Source organism: Lepisosteus oculatus, chromosome 2 (assembly GCF_040954835.1).
Source record: "Lepisosteus oculatus isolate fLepOcu1 chromosome 2, fLepOcu1.hap2, whole genome shotgun sequence".
Classification (NCBI taxonomy): Eukaryota; Metazoa; Chordata; class Actinopteri; order Semionotiformes; family Lepisosteidae; genus Lepisosteus; species Lepisosteus oculatus.
In genome coordinates this window covers 43,257,613-43,277,882 of record NC_090697.1, presented here as the reverse complement: position 1 = coordinate 43,277,882, position 20,270 = coordinate 43,257,613, and the positions used below count along the sequence as shown (strand labels likewise).

At 38.0% G+C, this 20,270-nt stretch overlaps 1 protein-coding gene across 1 annotated transcript; it reads left to right on the top strand.

Annotated features, from left to right (window-relative positions):
- On the top strand, positions 1-19,898 carry tmem151ba (transmembrane protein 151Ba). The gene is made up of 2 exons (XM_015351237.2): positions 1-663; positions 13,873-19,898. Exons 1-2 carry the CDS (start codon positions 580-582, stop codon positions 15,307-15,309), a joined length of 1,521 nt encoding a protein of 506 aa, XP_015206723.1. The 5' UTR covers positions 1-579; the 3' UTR covers positions 15,310-19,898.
- Positions 19,899-20,270: the final 372 nt, after the last annotated feature.

Sequence of the window (20,270 nt, the reverse complement as noted above, 5' to 3'; positions counted from 1 at the left end):
GTTAACACCTGGAAAGCATTCCTAAGGATTGTTAGAACCGTACAATCTCCTTTATACGAACACAACTGGATCCGATATGTATTTTCCCAACGGCATTTAGAAACTTGCACTTTTAATTTCTTTGAAAAACGACCTTTGGGATACATAGTTGAATCACTATTTTTTCCCTGTTTTGCAAAACGCTCTGGCTCTTTCATCAGCGTTGTAGGTGATGTACAGTATCTTTTTCACTTGGGAGGAGGAAAGATACTGAGGCTCACCAGAGCATTTGTATCGCGTTAACGGGTTATCTTTAGAACTGCTACTTTATAACAACGCCATCCCAAGGCACAAGGACGGCTATAGTGTATATATATCATATTTTCTGGAAGACACATTTAAAACCGTAACAATAATAATTGCTAAAAGAAATGCTGCGAGAACGGCGAAGGCGTGGATGGGTTTGCTTTGATCTATTTTGTCAAGGGTGCCTTGGATGATGTGTGTTATGCTTGCTGGCGGGTTTTTGGAAAGCTGTTTTTCCGAACTCTTTGTTACAAAGGTGGTCCATGCCCCATCCTCAGTATTGCTATTACCATCATGTCACCACCAGCCTCGGCTGCCACAGCCAGCGAAAGCAGCCCCACGGTTCCTGAGGAAGACGCCGACAGTGTCAGAGAGGAGGTGAGAGGAGATTTTGCACCTTCCATCCTTTTCTCAGCCGTTCAGCGCTTAAGGGGGTTTATTTTGCCTTAGTGGGAGTATTTTTAGTAATTGGTCTCTTCAGGTAATATAAATTACCGATTGTCACATACTATCCTTTTTTATATTTGTAAATGAGCCTTTTTATCACATTTTGTACCAAATGGACTCAATTACTGTACTTGTTTGTAAACACACAAGATAAACGTTATTTTGTGACGAATCGGTTGGCTCTGCTTACATTAGTACTACACACCAACGGACCCTATCGGCACGGTTAATTGAATTTTCTCTGTCTTTTAAAAGACATTGTAATTGTCTTGGTCATTGGGTGAAACGAACGGACATTCATATGGCTACAGTTCATACCGTATCTGATCATTCTTAATGCCTTTACCCTGGAGCCAGTGAAATGTATCTGTTGGCTATTAAATGATATGTGTCGGTCTGGTTATTCGAGAATATGTAACAGCATGTAAAGCGGTCGGGTGCAACATTTTACCTTATTACCTTAAAATTGAATATTTGGACCTTTTCTCCCTTTTTCTCACTTTTGGTCATTTACAAATGTTACAGTTCTTTTCCTCTTTAAAAATAGACCCTTTATGAGTTGCTGCAAATTGTTGATTTCATTATGATAACACCACTTTCATAGAATTACATATTTTCTGCAGTTTTAAGGTATTTGAATAAAAGATGAAGCTGCCGTCAGAGAAGTCTCTGGCACAAACTCAGACACGCAATACTGTTAGTACGAAGACTTCGATTACATCCTATCATTCTAAAGAAATCCCAAACCCAACCTTTACTCAAATGTTGTGACAAGGACATGTTGAAATACAGTAAACAAAGGTGACTTCACATTTTAGCAACATTAAAAAAATACACTATTCTGTTGAGCGGCAGCTAGTTAAACATACAATGGTATGGTATGAAGATGAATACGTTTTTACTTTATGCATTTCAGAAAACCATTTTCTGTCCTGATTGCGATAAAACATTAGCACTCATTTTTGTTCTATATTGCAAAACGGTTTCCTCATTAATATTTTTCTGTATTTAACCTCGATTTTATATAACAAAAATGAAAAAAAGCCTTTTCATTTTTAGTACGTGATAGAGAGTAATAGTAGACTGTAAACAAAGACAAGCATATTAGATCACTAATTCCTTGATACCTTCACCTTGTTATCAGCAGTTTAACAATTTGTATTGTGGTTTCATTTGCAGGTTTACTATATTTCAGATTGTTACTTTAGTCTCTCAGCTTTTGAAATGTGATTCAAGAAAACGCTGTTAAATGTGCATTGAAGAAACTGCATTGAACACTGGGCTGTAAAAAAACACAGACCCTAGTGTAATTTTCACTGAATTAAATTGGTATAATTCAGTTATAATAATCAAATTGTTAATTTGTTACATATCATACTGACTTTTTTCTGCAAAAGGAAATCAAAAGAATGCATTTTCATCACACATAACTTGTGAAAAGTACCAGAAACCTAAATTAAAGGCACTGTGCAAGGGTGTTCCTGCCAGTAATTTGTAACAAGTCTTTCCCTAAGCTGTTTTTACTGGAATAGTCCAGTAGCATCCCATACAGTATAATGACATGATAAAGAAGAGCAACAGATAATAACATTTAAAAGCTTTATTGAAATACAAAATGTATAAGAAATTAAATAAGAGAAAATATCAGATAAACTTCAGCTAAAATAAAAAAACCTGATCAACAACACATTTAGACAGGATACATTTTGATGCCACTATTGATGTTCTCACAATGTTCTTTGGAAACAGGTACAGCCGATTCAGAGCTTTTGGTAGACTGTAGTGATGGTGTTATCTGATAAAGAGGATTTAATCTGTCTCAACTATAATAATAATAATTTCTTACACTTATATAGCACTTTTCTGGACACTCCACTCAAAGTACTTTACAGGTAATGGGGACTCCCCTCCATCACCACCAATGTGCAGTATCCACCTGGATGATGCAACAGCAGCCATAGTGCGCCAGAACGCTCACCACACATCAGCTATCAGTGGGGAGGAGAGCAGGGTAATGAAGCCAGTTCATACAGTAGATGGGGATTTTTAGGAGGCCATGATTGGTAAGGGCCAATTGGAAATTTGGCCAGGACCCCTTCTCTTTTCAAGAAATGCCCTGGGATTTTTAATGACCACAGAGAGTCAGGACCTCAGTTTTACATCTATCCAAAGGACGGCGCCTGTTTACAGTATAGTGTCCCTGTTACTATACTGGGGCATTAGGACTCACAAGGCCCCACTAACACCTCTTCCAGCAGCAACCTTAGTTTTTCCCAGGAGGTCTCTCATCCAGGTACTGACCAGGCTCACACCTGCTTAGCTTCAGTGGGTTGCCTGTAGTGAGTTGAAGAGTGATACGGCTGCTGGTGTTGCAATGGTTTATTCTACCATGGTGTATACTACCATGATCTACAATTTCACACAGCCACAACTAAAGCAAGCATAAAAAATCCTGTGAAAATGTTTGTGTCAAAGGAAGTGGGGGTGGGCTGAGATCTTTGTATTGAAAACATTGAAAGTAAAAAATGAAACTATAACAAGTAGAAGTACAGCTACTCCACCACTATGTTTGTGAACATTTTAGCATCCATTCCAAAGCCCAGTCTTCCTGATGTGGGTTATTGCTTTTTTAACATTTCATCTTCTACAAAAAAAGTCCATATGCTTTCATAATTCATATTGGTTCTAAAATTCTGCATTATACTTTAAAACTACAATTGCGAATTGCAAAATATTGCAGCTCAGTCTGAGTCATTGACATCATTGTGTCAATGATTTTATAGAGCTGTAAGGTGCCTGAGATTTGCTTTCTTTGAATAAGATTTCAGTCGCAACAAAATTGAGATGTAGATTGATTCAAATTGCAATGTCAATTTACTAGTGTAGTTCAATGGTTTTGGAAAGCAAATCCATACTTCTTTCATAATTTTATTTAACTGCTAATTTATATAATAATAATAATAAACTTTATTTTATATAGCGCCTTTAAAGGTGGCTTCTCAAAGCGCTTTACAGGATGACAATAACAATAAATAAGAAGACTACAACAATAAATAAGAAAATTTCACAAGACAGGACACAATTTTAATTACAACAATACAACAATAACAATAGAGGAGACCGTGGAAGATGGTATTAAGAAGAGCAGAGGGGTGAAGAATGGAAGCAGTTAAGTAAAGGCTTTTCTGAAAAGGAGGGTTTTGAGTCTGGATTTGAAGGAGTTTAGAGAAGGTGACTCTCTAATATCCTTGGGCAAGGAGTTCCAGAGCTTGGGGGCATAGCAGGAGAAGGCCCTGTCGCCCATACAATGTAGACGGGCTTGAGGGACAGTAAGGAGGGCAGAATTTGAAGAGCGGAGGTTGCGAGGTGGGGAGTAGGGCGATAAAAGTTCAGACAGGTATTGAGGTGCCAAGCCATGTAAAGCCTTGTAGGTGAGCATGAGGATTTTAAAGTCTACGCGGAATTTGACCGGAAGCCAGTGCAAGGACTCCAGGATAGGAGTAATGTGAACACTTGCACTAGATCTGGTCAGGATTCTGGCTGCTGAATTTTGGACATACTGCAGCTTGTTCAGAGTAGATTTAGATACCCCAGGGAGCAGAGCATTGCAGTAGTCAATTCGAGAGAATACAAATATGTTGATCAGCTTTTCAGCCACAGTTAATGATAGCATAGGGCGTAGTCTTGCGATATTTCTAAGGTGAAAAAAAGATGTTTTGACAGTATGCTGTACATGTGGGTCGAATGTTAAGCCAGAATCGAATATAACCCCAAGGTTTTTCAATTTTGATTGGAGCTCAAGTACAGAGCCATCTACAGACAGGGTTACAGGACTGGCTTTACGAAGTTGATGGGGGGTACCAATAAGCATGACTTCAGTCTTGTCACAGTTAAGATGAAGGAAGTTTTGAGTCATCCAAATTTTTATGTCAGAGATGCAATTAGATAGAATAGAGACAGCCACATCAGTGTCGGGTTTGGTATGGATGTATATTTGAGTATCGTCAGCGTAAAAATGAAAGCTGAGGCCATGTGATCTTAAAAGCTGACCAAGTGGGAACATGTAAATGCTGAAGAGCAAGGGGCCCAGTATTGAGCCCTGAGGGACACCAGACTTGACAAGACCAATTTCAGACCTGTACCCATTGAGAGAGACAAAGTGACAGCGATCAGTGAGGTAAGACTTAAACCATTTGAGGGCAGTGTCAGAGACTCCAAACACAGTCTCGAGACGAGAAAGCAAGATGTTATGGTCAACATATATATACTCTGTTTAGAAATACTATGTTTAAGAAAGTTGTTAATTTTAGTGTGAGAAATGTATTTTAGCTTTGTCACTTGAATAGATCTTCACCAGCTGTGCCAGTTGTCAGTTGTCAAAAAAATGGGAAATAATTTTTCACTGTTATCAAAAGGGACAATTTGCACAACTTGAAGTATGCCTCTTTCTATTTCATTGTATCTTGAAGAAGTGTAACACAAAAGTAGGCCTAGATACATTTTGTTGTTAGTGTAAAGGAATCTATCAATTACAAATTGAATGAATTAAGCAAATCTCAGATTTTAATGTGCAACAAACATAAGTAGCTACTGAACAGTAGTTTAGACCTGTGCCAAGATCATCAGAGTATATTTGTAAGCAATAAGACAAAACAAGAACTTTATTTTCTTTTCACAAATAAATACAGAGAATCACTAAATAGAAAGCTTTACATTAATATACATACAATAAGACAAAACAGCCTTGTAGCTTCAAGCAGTTATTCTCCCAAAGCCAACAGTCTGGAGTCACCACCATGCTACCAAACAAGATGTCCAGTCCAGGGTGTACCTGACCTAGCGCCCATTGTTTCCCTGGTTAGAAAACGGATAGATGGAAGTTCTATGTTGACCAGGTGCGCTGGTTTCCTCCAATTTCCTCAAAACATGCAGGTTAGGTTGTGATTGGTTACTGTAAATTGCTCCTGGTTTGTTACTAGCAGAACCAGGATAACCTGTCACAGAATGGTGGAGTACATAGCCTTCTCTCATTGGGGGTGTATATACTGTAAGCACAATGAAAAAGAACATGTTCTCTAATTTCTGTCACAGCCTCTTAAAAACATGTTTGGAAGCAACAATATATTTCCTCAAACATGTACAAATTGGCCATATTTCTCTTTGAAAACCAGAGTAATGGTTATATCAGTGCTTTTTCAATTAGTAGTAGAGCTAATGGTGAGCAGTCCTGCTGTGGGAAAGATGATAAGAGATTGCTTACCTCAAATCAACAATCAGAAAGGAAGGCCGAGTCAGTCTTAGCCTCCAGGGAAGAATTTCAGGGACAGCCAATTTGTTAGCATTGTATAGATTTTGGTTCAGAGAGAATTGCTTATTCTGGATTTTCATTTGAGGAGCAAGCAAGCACAGTTTGCCAAAACAATCGTTTCCATAGGTTATAATGAGGGATTGTGTCAAATTACAAATGTATAGTAATATTAAAGAGTGTTGTTAGCACTTATTACATTCTTAATATATTAAAGATTCAAATTTGGATGTTCACAGTCTGTCCTGTTTTGAACAGTTTTTGTTTTTCCTTGTAGCTTTATCCTTAAAAGACTCCAAATTCAGAAAATTCTATCCACAGTCTTCAACCTCATGTTACTGTACATGTTTTAATTCAATTAATGTTAATGTTAATGTCAATTTTGACCCTTCTTGTTATTTAAAATTGTTTTATACTAATGTGAAATGGCTTGCTACAAATGATGGTGAAACCTATTTGGGGTGAACTAATTATTGCACCTGTACATTCTCATGTGGAATGACATAGTGGCATGACAGTTACAGTAGCCCTGTACTCTCACATCCTTACGAGTTCATAAAAGCTTTTTACAAAGTTTCTTGTTAAACATTGATTGATAAATTGTAGTCAATAGACAGTCAAAGTAATGCAGTTTCCTGGATTTAGAGCTCATTATAGGATACAGTATAGATAAATGGTGAATATATACTTTATTTTGTAGTTAGTAAACTTTGCATGTCTTACTGAAATAAAAGGATTAGTAAACATTGTGGAAAAGCAAAGAAAATTAAAAGCATATATAGGCAGTATTCAAGACTGAGCAAACCTAACAGATGTTTAATGCAGACAAGTGCAGGAGAATATTACATTCTGGGTTGAAAGAACATAACTCATAGAAATAAGATGGGAGACACTGAGCTTCAAGAGGCTATTTTATTAAAATGACTTAGGTATTTATGTTGACACATTATTTTCATCTTCTAAGCAATGTGTGGAACTGGATGTGAGGAATGTGTTGTTTTGTTCATCATATTATAAACAAAGTTATTGCAGCCCTGGGATCAGTCCAGAGAAGAGCAACCATGTATGTTTGGGGACTCAAAGGAATGTCCTATATTGACAAGCTAAAAAATGAATTGTTTTACTCTTAAAAAAGACTGAAAGGGGCTAGGATTCCAGTATTAAAAATCATCAGATGCATTGACAAAATAAGCTCAGTTTGCAGATTGAACAGCCAAATACAAACTAGTGGACACGTAGAAATTATGTGGAGGTTGAAGAACAAAACTAAAGAACATAGAGAACAATAACAATGGTGGGATCCTTGGATCAATTAATTACTAACTACTAAACAAAGGTTCAATGGCCTCGTCTGATTTGTAACTGTTCTTACAGTATGTTCTTAAAAGAGTAACGTTTATGACAGTAACAGTCCCATGTCCTAGTTTCACATCACAATTTTATGCCCTAGAGTACGATTAATGGATTCTAAAAAAAATATTTTCAGTGTGATTTAAAGTAACGTGTTTACAATGCTAAATGATATATTTTTTGGACATTTTAATTTATTTTTTTATTTTAGTTTGCTATGCATCAGTATTGTAGTGTTATTTCTTTGGTTAAGCATGGAAGTATATTTTGATATTTTAATGTTATGAAGAGCTACAAAGATTTTTTGTTGTGAAATAATAGCATTAATAGCATTAAAAAAACTGCCTCAAAAGAAAGCTAATTGAGGTGAGAGCAAATTGCGAAAGGTTCTTTTTGATATTTTGTAATGCCTGAGATCAGTCAAAATGTGAGGCATTTTGAACAGCTCTGGTGATAGAGTTATAAGTCAGAGTTGATAACATGTATACAGAGTAATGTGTTCCAGAGGCCCACATCCCACAGTCCTAGAAATCCAGGATTCTACCCCTGTAATCTGACAGCACTATGACAGCTAAACCGACTAAAAAGAGAAAAACCTGCAATCTAATATAATAAATGCATACTACTTAGAACTCAAGTCTCCTTTCCTACAACATGGATTCCCAAATGTGAATGGGAATCAATCTCCGTATTCTGAAAATGCCTCACCAAACTAGGAAATAATGTTTTTAGTCTAAAGAGATTCCACTATATAAGAAATTTCTTACAGAATTTATATCAGAATTTCTTACATCTATAATAAAGTTCAGTTTACCAGTTTACTTATTCAGAATCTGGTCTTAGACTGAAGCTTTGAGACAGAGGAGGGTGACAGCAATGTTTTTTTTCCTCTGTGTGTCTTCTGTTTTCCCTGTCTTTCTGTTTCCCCGTCTCTGTTTTTAGGTTGTGCTCAGTGCTCAATTGATTTACCATGAAGTTAATTAACCAGAGTTAAACATGTGAAACTCCCTTTGTTCATCTGTGTTTACCGGTGTATTAGCCCACCTGCTGCTAGACAAACACTTTTGTTGTTTTAGGCTTTCTGAAGAAGGCCTTGAGGAGTGCAATAGGATGTCAACTGCAAACACACTCCCCTGGCCTATTACAATATACAGTAAGCATGATGTAGAACATAAAAAAGTCGGGTGGTTTAATGGCTTACACTTCAAGGATATTTTTAAATTTTTAAGGAAAAAACAAGTTTGTTCAAATGTTATGTTTAAGATGTAATACGGTATGAATGGGCCATCACACAACATAGTAAAAGGCCTTGGAAGTGCCCTTGAAGATGGCTTCTCAAAGCACGTTAAAGAACTACAACAATGCCACAATATATACACAATGAAAATGCACAATGAGAGGAGACAGTAGATGGGGATACAGAATACAGTAGGAGCTAAGGGGAATAGGGAATATACAGTGCTAGTTACTGTAAGTAAAGGCCCTTCTAAAGAAGAAGGTTCTGAGTCTAGATTGGAAAGAGTTTAAGGTGACTCTCTGCTATCCTTGGGGATAGAGTTCCAGAGCTTTGGGGCATAACAGGAGAGGACCCTGTCACCCATAGAGTGTAGACGGGCCTGGGGGACAGATAGGAGACCAGATTTAGAAGAGCAAAGGTTGTGAGGTGAGGAGTAGGATGATAGTAGCTCAGTTACTGAGGTGCCAAGCCATGCAGAGCCTTATTGGGTAGTATTAGGATTTATGTTATAGGTAGAACATCCCGTATATGATATACATTCAGTGGTGTGAAAAAGTCTTTGCCCCCTTCCTGATTTCTTATTTTTTTGCATGTTTGTCACACTGAAATGTTTCAGATCATCAAACACATTGAAATATTAGATAGATAACACAAGTAAACACAAAATTCAGTTTTTAAATGAAGGTTTTTATTATTTAGGGAAAAAAAAATCCAAACCTACATGGCCCTGTGTGAAAAAGTGATTGCCCCCCCTGTTAAAACATAAATCAAGTGTGGTTTATCACATCTTTGGAAAGCTTTCTCTAGCCACACCCAGGCCTGATTACTGCCACACCTGTTCTCAATCAAGAAATCACTTAAATAGGACCTGCCTGACAAAGTGAAGTAGACCAAAAGATCCTTAAAAGCTAGACATCATGCTGCGATCCAAAGAAATTCAGGAACAAATGAGATTTATCAGTCTGGAAAAGGTTATAAAGCCATTTCTAAAGCTTTGGGACTCCAGCGAACCACAGTGAGAGCCATTATCCACAAATGGCGAAAACATAGAACAGTGGTGAACCTTCCCAGAAGTGTCCGGCTGACCAAAATTACCCCAAGAGCGCAGCGACGACTCATCCAAGAGGTCACAAAAAAACCCACAACATCCAAAGAACTGCAGGCTTCACTTGCCTCAGTTAAGGTCAGTGTTCATGACTCCACCATAAGAAAGAGACTGGGCAAAAATGGCCTGCATGGCAGAGTTCCAAGACGAAAACCACTGCTGAGCAAAAAGAACATAAAGGCTCGTCTCAGTTTTGCCAGAAAACATCTTGATGATCCCCAAGACTTTTGGGAAAATACTCTGTGGACTGATGAGACAAAAGTTGAACTTTTTGGAAGTTGTGTGTCCCATTACATCTGGCGTAAAAGTAACACAGCATTTCAGAAAAGGAACATCATACCAACAGTAAAATATGGTGGTGGTAGTGTGATGGTCTGGGGCTGTTTTGCTGCTTCAAGACCTGGAAGACTTGCTGTGGTAAATGGAACCATGAATTCTGCTGTCTACCAAAAAATCCTGAAGGAGAATGTCCGGCCATCTGTTTGTGACCTCAAGCTGAAGCGCGCTTGAGTTCTGCAGCAGGACAATGATCCAAAACACACCAGCAAATCCGCCTCTGAATGGCTTAAGAAAAACAAAATGAAGACTTTGGAGTGGCCTAGTCGAAGTCCTGATCTGAATCCGATTGAGATGTTGTGACATGACCTTAAAAAAGCGGTTAAGGCTCGAAAACCCTCCAATGTGGCTGAATTACAACAATTCTGCAAAGATGAGCAGGCCAAAATTCTTCCACAGTGCTGTAAAAGACTCATTGCCAGTTATCGCAAACGCTTGATTGCAGTTGTTGCTGCTAAGGGTGGCCCAACCAGTTATTAGGTTTAGGGGGCAATCACTTTTTCACACAGGGCCATGTAGGTTTGGATTTTTTTTCCCTTAATAATAAAAACCTTCATTTAAAAACTGCATTTTGTGTTTACTTGTGTTATTTTTGTCTAATATTTCAATTTGTTTGATGATCTGAAACATTTCAGTGTGACAAACATGCAAAAAAATAAGAAATCACTTTTTCGCACCACTGTATATATAGGTTTTGCAAAAAATGCAAATAATAAGGCAAGGCATTATGTGAAAAGGTTTTCTATTCTCATTGGAAAAACCAGTACACACCTCATAGGGATTGACATGGGTGTGTCTTGCTCCTGTTATTTAATATATTCTTCAGAACTTTAGGACTTTCTTAAAAAGAATTTAAACAGATGCATGCTACCTAATGCATAGTATACTCCATGTTTAGGATGCCTTCTCCTGTTTCTTACTCACATTTAGATGTTATAAATCCTATTTTTTTTCCAATTCATGAATTTATCTGATGAACACAGCCTTTTTTGCATGTTAGACTGAGCTAACAGTATATTAAAGAAAATGTACCTTTAGATGAACCTAAAAAGCAGGCACTACTACTAGAAAACTCCATAAGCATTTGGAAGGGAAATATCAAGTTGAATCAGTATCAAGTAAAATTCGTTCTATTTTTGTGCTCGTTAAAAGTGTAGCACAGAAGCAATGTGGAGATGTCAGATTGAGTTGCTTTCTAAAAAATAGACTTGATATGCATTTACAATTGCATAACTAAAGAGAGACCAATTTTAGAAACAGGAGTAATTAGATTAAACCATTTCTCTGATCTTTTAAGAGCAAATTAAAATATTGTTTTCAGAAATTAGGACAAGATTGTCTGACAGATGTCTGCTTTCATTAGGAAGGAATGTACTGTACCAGACAAAGAAACAGGAGTCACTTCAGTCTGTCAATGCTACTGTTATTTTTATGTAACTAAATGTTTCATTAAAAACATAATGCAGACATTCAGTGGCTTTCGTGATGGTCAGTTAATATTTAGTACTGCAAAAGTTAATGTTACTGACTTTTCTTAATTTTCTAAGAAAAGTTAATGTTATAGTCTTTTCTTTCTTCTGTATCATGTACAATAAGTGAAGTGAAGTTTGTGAGACAGTCGTCTTGTACAGTACATACAGAAAATAATTGTGGTCATTTCATTTATGACACACCTTAACCTTTCAATTTTAAATAATGCTAAATTGTGAATTTTGCTGTGTAAGCACTTCCATTTACCTTAACTTTATAGATTACGTATCCTTCCAGCCAATAAGAAAAGTACATTCTTATTCAAAATAATTTGGATGTGAGAGTTCTCCCACTGCTTGATTTAAATCTATAAGATACATTTCTGGAATGACTACAATCCAGCAACACCAGAGTTATTTTGGATAGGAATAAAAACAACACACTTTCTGTTTTCTGATTATGACAAAATACAGGAATGCACATGGACATCTCAGCTCAGGCAGAAACAATGCAAAAGCACTTAAAATGCAGAATGTCTCTCTTCATATTTAATATAGTGAACATGGCTAAGTAAGGAGGTCATCTTGTGCATCCGTACTTGTTCACAGCAATGCCTAGAAAAGATGGGATCATAGAGTACGTGCTTGGGTTCTATTCAAAACATTTTTAACCCACATTTGAGCTTCAGCTAACAGGTGAATCTTGCCTTTTCTCTCACATCAAGGTAGCAATTATTCTTTCTTTTTTCTTGACAGTAAGAATGAGCCTTTTAGATTTCTAACATATTAAAATCTTTTTGTCGGCAATTAGGAAAAGATTGTCTGGCAGACGCCTGCTTTCATTAGGAAGGTGTCAGAGTGAGATACGCGGGGTGCTTCAGTCTGTACATGCTACTGTTATTTGTATGTAAACTAAAGATGTGCTTAACACTGCAGAAATTCATCAGCTTTTGGGATGTCCAGTTTATGTTTTTTTCCTGCAACAGTTAATATTTCCGACATTCAATCATGCTTTCTGTATCATGTATAATGAGTGTTAATTGAATCAGAAAAGTAAAAGCAATTGTATGATATATCTATTATTTACTTCCAAAACTCATGGTGGGCTTTCATTGTCTTTTTTTAGCGCAAGGAACATTAAATTTCAGTTTTGTGTCACCTTCCAATATTTTTGGAGTCTTAGACTTACAGTTAGTATGTTAGAACACAAGAAAGGGTCGGAACTAGAGGAGGCTATTTGGGACATCCTGTCAAGATTGTAATCCCTCCCCCTTAAGGACGCTCCGGCTCATTCACATTTTAGTTGATTTTGTGAACCTGCTCCCTGTTCCATCCTCCTTACAAAAGCCAGACAACGCTCACTCTGTTCCGGGCTCTGAACTGGAACAAGGACACCTGGAGTCGCCCTATGTCCCTGGCTTGGAGGGCACTCGCCTCCTAGGTGTCCTGAACCAGCTGAGTCCTGGACCTGGAGCGCCTGATCCCGTTCCCCCTTTTTTCCCCGACCCTTCGCCAGATCTTGTTCCAGTTTTTAACTTTGTCATGTCTGTCTACGTCCCCTCGGCGGATCCCACTCCGGCTTTTAACTTTGTCTTGTTTGTCTTGAATGGATCACTTGGCTCTGGAGTTCAGACTCCCTTTTGGATTGTTTGCCTCGACCACGTCCCCCTGAGCACCTTCGTCACGTCCCCCTGTTTCGTCTACCAGCCCAGTTCCTCGTCTCCTAGCTCTTTTGTGTGTTCACTCCCTTCCGGATTGTGCTGCCCACATAGGGTCCTGAAAGACACATCCAGCTCATTTGTTTGCTAGGTGCTAATTGATATGAATATTTTTGCTGCTGAGGTCACTTTTATGTGCTGCCCATAGCTGTTTAAATAGTCTAAAAAATGTTATATATAATTTTTAAAGAACAAAAATAAGCAATATTATTTTTGTGGATGCGGTTCTTGTTCTCATTTCTTACCAAAGTAATATGTGTAATGTACAGTATTAAAGCTTTAGAGTCCAATTTTAATTAATCTGATTAGAGAAGATTCTATTAAAATTAAAAATGTGATATCTGATAAACTGTATCTGTTAATAATGATAATATTCTAATGTCTGTTACAATTAGAATAAATAAACATTGGTGACATGATCATAAAATGAACACCATTATATGATCATTTTAAACCAACCTTTTATTTATATAGTTTTCAATACATAAAATGAAAATGTAACAGGGAACTGCTTACTACTGTTAATAGTCTTATCTGTTTTATTTAAAATGGATGCATTGAAGTGACTGTTAATGCAGCGTTTTATGTTATTCTTTTTGCACATCTTGATCCCCATGCAGCAACGACCACTGAAGCAGTCCCTCAGCAAGTCACTGTGCAGAGAGTCCCATTGGAAATGTCTTCTGCTGTCCCTGCTCATGTATGGCTGCATGGGAGCCATGACATGGTGCCATGTGACCAAAGTCACCCGGCTGACCTTCGACAGTGCCTACAAGGGGAAGTCCATGATGTACCACGACAGCCCCTGTTCCAATGGCTACATCTACATCCCACTGGCCTTCCTTGTCATGCTGTACGTGGTCTACCTGGTGGAATGTTGGCACTGCTACACCAGGAACGAACTGCAGTACAAAGTGGACGTGGAGAGCATCTCTGAACGGATCCAGAGAATGCAGCAAGCCACCCCGTGCATCTGGTGGAAGGCCATCAGCTACCACTACGTGCGGAGGACCAGACAAGTCACACGGTACCGGAATGGTGACGCTTACACCACCACTCAGGTGTACCACGAGCGAGTCAACACCCACGTGGCTGAGGCCGAGTTTGACTATGGCAACTGCGGGGTAAAGGACATTTCCAAAGACCTCCTGGGTCTGGAGAGCTTTGCTGTCACCAAGTTGAGGTTCACCAAGTGCTTTAGCTTTGCCAATGTAGAGTCTGAAAACTCCTACCTGACCCAGAGGGCCAGATTCTTCACAGAGAATGAGGGGCTGGATGACTACATGGAGGCAAGAGAAGGAATGCATCTCAAGAATGTAGACTTTAAGGAGTACATGATTGCCTTCTCTGACCCAGACCATCTTCCATGGTATGTCTCCCACTATGTCTTCTGGGTGGCAGCCCTCTTCACCCTGTCATGGCCTCTGCGTGTGTTGACCGAATACCGCACTGCCTATGTCCACTACCACGTGGAGAAGCTGTTTGGCTTCGACTATGTCCCCGTGACTCCCTCTGAGGAGCGACCTTACTGTCGGCGCATCCCACGGGTGAACACCATTGACAGCACGGAGCTGGAGTGGCACATTCGGTCCAATCAGCAGCTCGTGCCCAGCTACTCAGAGGCTGTGTTGATGGATCTGGCCCAGCTCTCCAACTGCAACACTTACACTGTGTGCAACTACGGGGCATACCGGCAAAACTGCGAGCGCTGCCACAGGGCCATCAGCAGTTCTTCCATCTTCTCCAGGAGCGCACTCAGCATATGCAATGGCAGCCCCAGGATCCCCTTCAGTGCCAGCCGATTCTCCCTGGGGCGACTGTACGGTTCCCGACGGAGCTGCTTTTGGAGGAGCAGGAGTGGGAGCCTTAATGAGCAGAACTGCCCCAGTGAGAACACCCGGTGCTTGTCAGGGCAGATGACAAATGAAGAAGATCCCCCTCCCTACCAGGATGCTCTCTACTTTCCCGTCTTGATTGTGCATCGGAATGAAGGCTGCCTCAACCATAACCACCGGTCCCTGCACAGAAACGGCTCCTGCGTTGAGACTTCCTTATGACTACACATTTCGCCGTACACCTGGACAAGACAATAAAACTCACAGGAATGTATTTGTGGAGAACTTTCCCTGGATACAAAGTTCCCCAAGGATGTAACAGACGGCATTGTACAACATCACATGCATTCATGAAGGAAGTTGGGGGATAACATCAATATTTGCCTTGCTTGTTATTGGAAGATAAATGACTGATGAAGACTTCCTGCCATAGTGGTCTGGGGTCCAGTAAGTATTAATAACAGACAAGTGAGTCCATACCAAAAAAAGTCTTCAGTCTAAATCAATAGAATTAACCCCTGCAGTCAATGGGATACCAATGTATTTCTGTCTAGTAATACTTGAAATCTTACACAGTAGGGTATGAAAAAATAAGTCCAGTTTCTTGGGAAAAGCAAAGTTGTCCCAATATTGAAGAATGTAATCTTTTCCCTGCTGTCCATTTAAAACACAATTCAATTCATTTCATGAACTGGGGTGTATTACAACATCATACCTCCTAGACGTTCTCCATTTTGCAGGACAAGCCTGCTTCATGCCCTAAAGTCCCTGTCCTGGATGAATCGGTACATTTCCAATATCTTTCCAGCTTAAGGAAGAAACAGTTGCTACAGGTGAGCAAAAAATGCAATTCAAACCAAGTGTGAAAGTGTATCTGGAAAGTAGTGTTTTCTTTCTTTGTGTAATGTCAGAACTCGGTGTTTATCTCAGGCAATTATTTAACATTGTGTATATTGGTAATTTCAGAAGAATTTGTGTCACTGCTGTGGCTTGGCTGTGGTCAGTTAATTTCAAGATGTGTTGTACTGTTGCATTCATTCACTTTCAAGGGGTTTCATTCTACACAACAATAAACAACAAGCAGAAAAATACATTCATTTTATATGATACACTGATTTTATATACTGCATTTGTCCCAGTCATGCCATTTGAAATGTTGGGTGGTATGCAACACGGTCAAGGAATTCATAGCAATAACCTTTGGAAAACCTCAAAGCTCTTTTCTGAAAAAATGATGACTTAATTATTTATTCCCCTTTGTTAAAGTTGCCTCTCTGATTGTCTGTTCAGGTTTGAGTGGGTGTATCTTGTTAAACTAGGATACACTCACTTTAATCTAAACAGACCTTCTGGACAATCAAATTCTGTTTTTTCCAGATAAAGTGAATATGGGAATAAAGAAACTGGACTGTAATGAAGAAGAAAATGAATCTGCAGGATAGAATGGAGTTTAGAATAAAATGCTTTTGAAATACTTCTCATCTTGTTATCATAAAAATGTACGCTGTCACTTCAAAGCATAGCTTGCAACATTGTGTAAACGAGGTGTTAAAATAAGGCTCATTGGGAGATTCTGCCTCAACTGTAATTTAAATTGAAATGAACTGTAATTTAAGATGCAGTTTCACGGTGTTTACACAATATGGATTAGTTTCCAAAGTTCTCAGATACATGTGGAGTTTCAGTTGGACAATATTGTAGAACAAGTTCTTGATCTGGTTGGTTGTGAAACTTGCTGTCTTAGAACTATCATATTCTTTGCTGATGGGTAGACAGAGCAGGGCAATAAGGAAGAATTGTTATCTAGAGTAAAAATGTTAACAGAGATTGGTGCTAACAGTGACTTACTTTCTACTTTTAATCTTTCACTCTTTAACTGCCCAAGGAGATGTAATGCCTTGGCCTATTGTCAGTCTACAGTCCACAAATGACAACCACAATCAACTCTGGATAATATGAATTAACATGGTTTTGCTCTTTATACACATTTGTTCCTGCACACTGCGGCATAGCAGAAACAATATACAGTATATATGTATATTATGACTGTCATTGTGTGTTACAGAAATCATATTGTATAATTTTAGAAGAAATAAGTGTCCTGAGTCTTTTTTGTGAGGGTTGCCGCATTTTGATTTCATACAACTGCACCAATTTAAACCAATGCCACAAAAATACACAGCACATTTTTCTGAAGCACACACAGGAAATGAAAGAAATATCACTTTCTATGCTTTCACTTCAAAGGCATAGAATTAGCACAGACAAATCTAGAAAATTCAATTTTGTTTGTAATTTTCCCCAATTTTAATGCCTGTGATATGTTACATGACCTAATAGCGTTGAGTGCCATTGAGACTTGTGAGACTGTTTTTAAATCTGTTGCCCTGCCTGTGTGTTTTCAAAGACAGAATTAAAGTGTTAGAGGCTATTTCAGTACAAACGTCCAGCGCAGGTTAAAAGTTGGAAGTCAATTGAAAAACATGAGCAGGATCCAAAATTAGAGAAAGTGATCTGTTTCTTGTTGTAAAACAGCTGCCATTGAACTCAAATGCAGGTTTCATTGCTATCCCTCTTGAATATAAATTAAAACTCTAGCATACAGTTGTGTGCAGAGATGTCTTCACAGTCTTCCAGCGTTAATAGTGAGATGAGAGATTGTACACCAATTGAATGTCACTGGTATATAAAGTGTCTCATGTGCAACTGTACTCTATGAGTCTATTATTCTTTTCAGTCTCGCAAAAAGGAATTATTTAGTATGCAATGGTTAATTGTCGCAATTAATTGTTGCGAAAACCATTCAGTCCACATTGTTATCTGTTGTAACTGTCTTTTGTTGTTTATTGATGATCAATTAATTACACCATAGAAAAAGTGTGCATGCCGCTTCTATAGTCTCATAGAAGTAACATGTATATGACATGGTCAGTGTGGTGGCATAGTGGTAAGTGTTGCCGCCTCCAGGGCTGGGGCCTTGAGCTCAAATCCTCGGGTGCCATCTGTGTGGAGTTTGTATGTTCTCCCCTTTGTTCTGAGTGCTTTGGTTTCCTCTCATAGTCCAAGCATACACTTGGAGGTTAATGGCCATGCGTAAAAATCACTCTGTGATGAGTGTGTGTGCCCGGCTATGGAATGGCAGTCCTTGAGCCTATTGCTTGCCGGGAATAGGCTCTGTCTCCCCCGCGACCCTGCATTGGATAAAGGAGTTAGAAGAGTGAAGGATAATACAACATGCCATTGTATTATCCATTGCCATTGTTCTGTTTAAAATAAAAAAATAAGCATTCCGTAGGTATATTAACAGATGGTTTAGAATTTATTCCATGCTACACAATCCAGCTTGACAATTGCACTTTTCTCAGTACAATAAGAGCAGACATCAAGCTGTCTGAAAATAAACCAAAGCTCCAAGCTGTCATTTAAATTGCAATATTGTTTGAATACCTTGGCCCCCCATTAAAAATGATTAATCACTAATGTTGGATTATAGAAAATGCAGGAGACATATACAAGAAAGAAAAACAACCTTTTTAACATTGCTCAAATAATGAGACATTACCTGAAGACTTTCACTTAATGGTGCATGATCAAAGGTTTTTGTGCAGTTACTGCATCCACATAGGAACCAGCCTGCACTGAATTCTGAAAATGAAGTGCACTAATTTGCTAAATATTTTCATATATGTTTATCTTCTGTTACACAAAATCTTCTAAATCCCATCGGTCTAGAAACTATTTATATCTCCATGAGTGGGAAGCTTCTGCACAGATTTAGACATCTTCTCCCATACCTTTTTGAACAACTTTTAATATAAATCTTCTTGGTAATATACAAGTACTTTTATTGTTTTATTGTATCTTTAATTTGTAGTGTTGTTGTTCATCACCTTTAATTTTCTAAACATTGTATTATAGTTTGTTTTTAAGATCACAGTCATCAAACATTTTCAGCTGAGATTTTATGTCAATGATCATCTCTTTTGTGGTTTTCCTCAAATCACAAAAGGTGTAGTCAAAAAATGCCTTTGAATTCATCTACATAGACTGTACAACACATTTATCAATTGTAGTAATGGGCAAATCACAATAAATTAAATTTGAACAGCTAAATCATTTAATATTAGTATGTTACCACAAACAAAAAGTAATCCTGAATTTATTTGCCAACATTTTTCAAAAACATACATACAGTAGGCAGACTGTTTTCCCTTAGGAAAAAAGATATGATTATAAAAACCTTACAGATGTATCACTAATAATGTATGTAACTGTAAACAGTACATTTGTACAAGAAATAATTATGTACTTTCAAGAAAAGAGTAACCATATGTGCCAAGAAAAACCCAGTGCAGTCAAAACACAGACTCAAGACCTAATTTACTTATTGGCAATAATCTAGATATGATGTACAGTGTAGATCATGCTGTATGATTATGGCTAAAAGTATCTTACATCCCGTTTAATAAACAAATTAAATTCAAAATCTTGAAATTAGCAGATGCAATAGGGATTTCAGACTGATGTCAATTCCCAACAGATGACATGAGGAAAAGGGAGAGTTGGATGGCAATTGATTCATTGACAGTTACAGCATTTCTTTAAACATTGCATAATGTTGCCTTCAAAACTAAACAGCTAAATTGTCTCATTATCTTTTTTTATTTAAGGTTTAAACATATCTTGACCTTAGTTACGTTGCTTTATTGTAATGTTGCCTAACAAGATTTAAACGAAACAGAAGGAAAATCAATTTGCAAAACTTCACAAAATTATACAAATAAAATAATTCCTATATGAATGAAGATAATAAAATTCCCCCCCCCCCCCCCCCTGTTTGCCTGGTACATTAACATCTTAAAAATTGACTTAATTTTTATGTCAACATTTACATATTATTTTTAAATCTATAAAGTGCATGTAGGGTTTACGTGAAACTTCACTTTGCTTACCTCTGCTGTAGTGTACAGTGAAGGGACCTAGATTAAGATACAGTATGTTCCATAGTAAGGAATGCTGATATGCTGGGTTGTTCAAATTGAACAACTGTAAAATAGGAGTTATTTTATGTTGGTTGAGGAGCTGACAGACCTTTGTAAATCCCTTGTAAATATGTAATAGTTTATAATTAGTGCTCAGAATCGTGTTTTACATACGTGCACATCATTAAATCAGTTCAAATT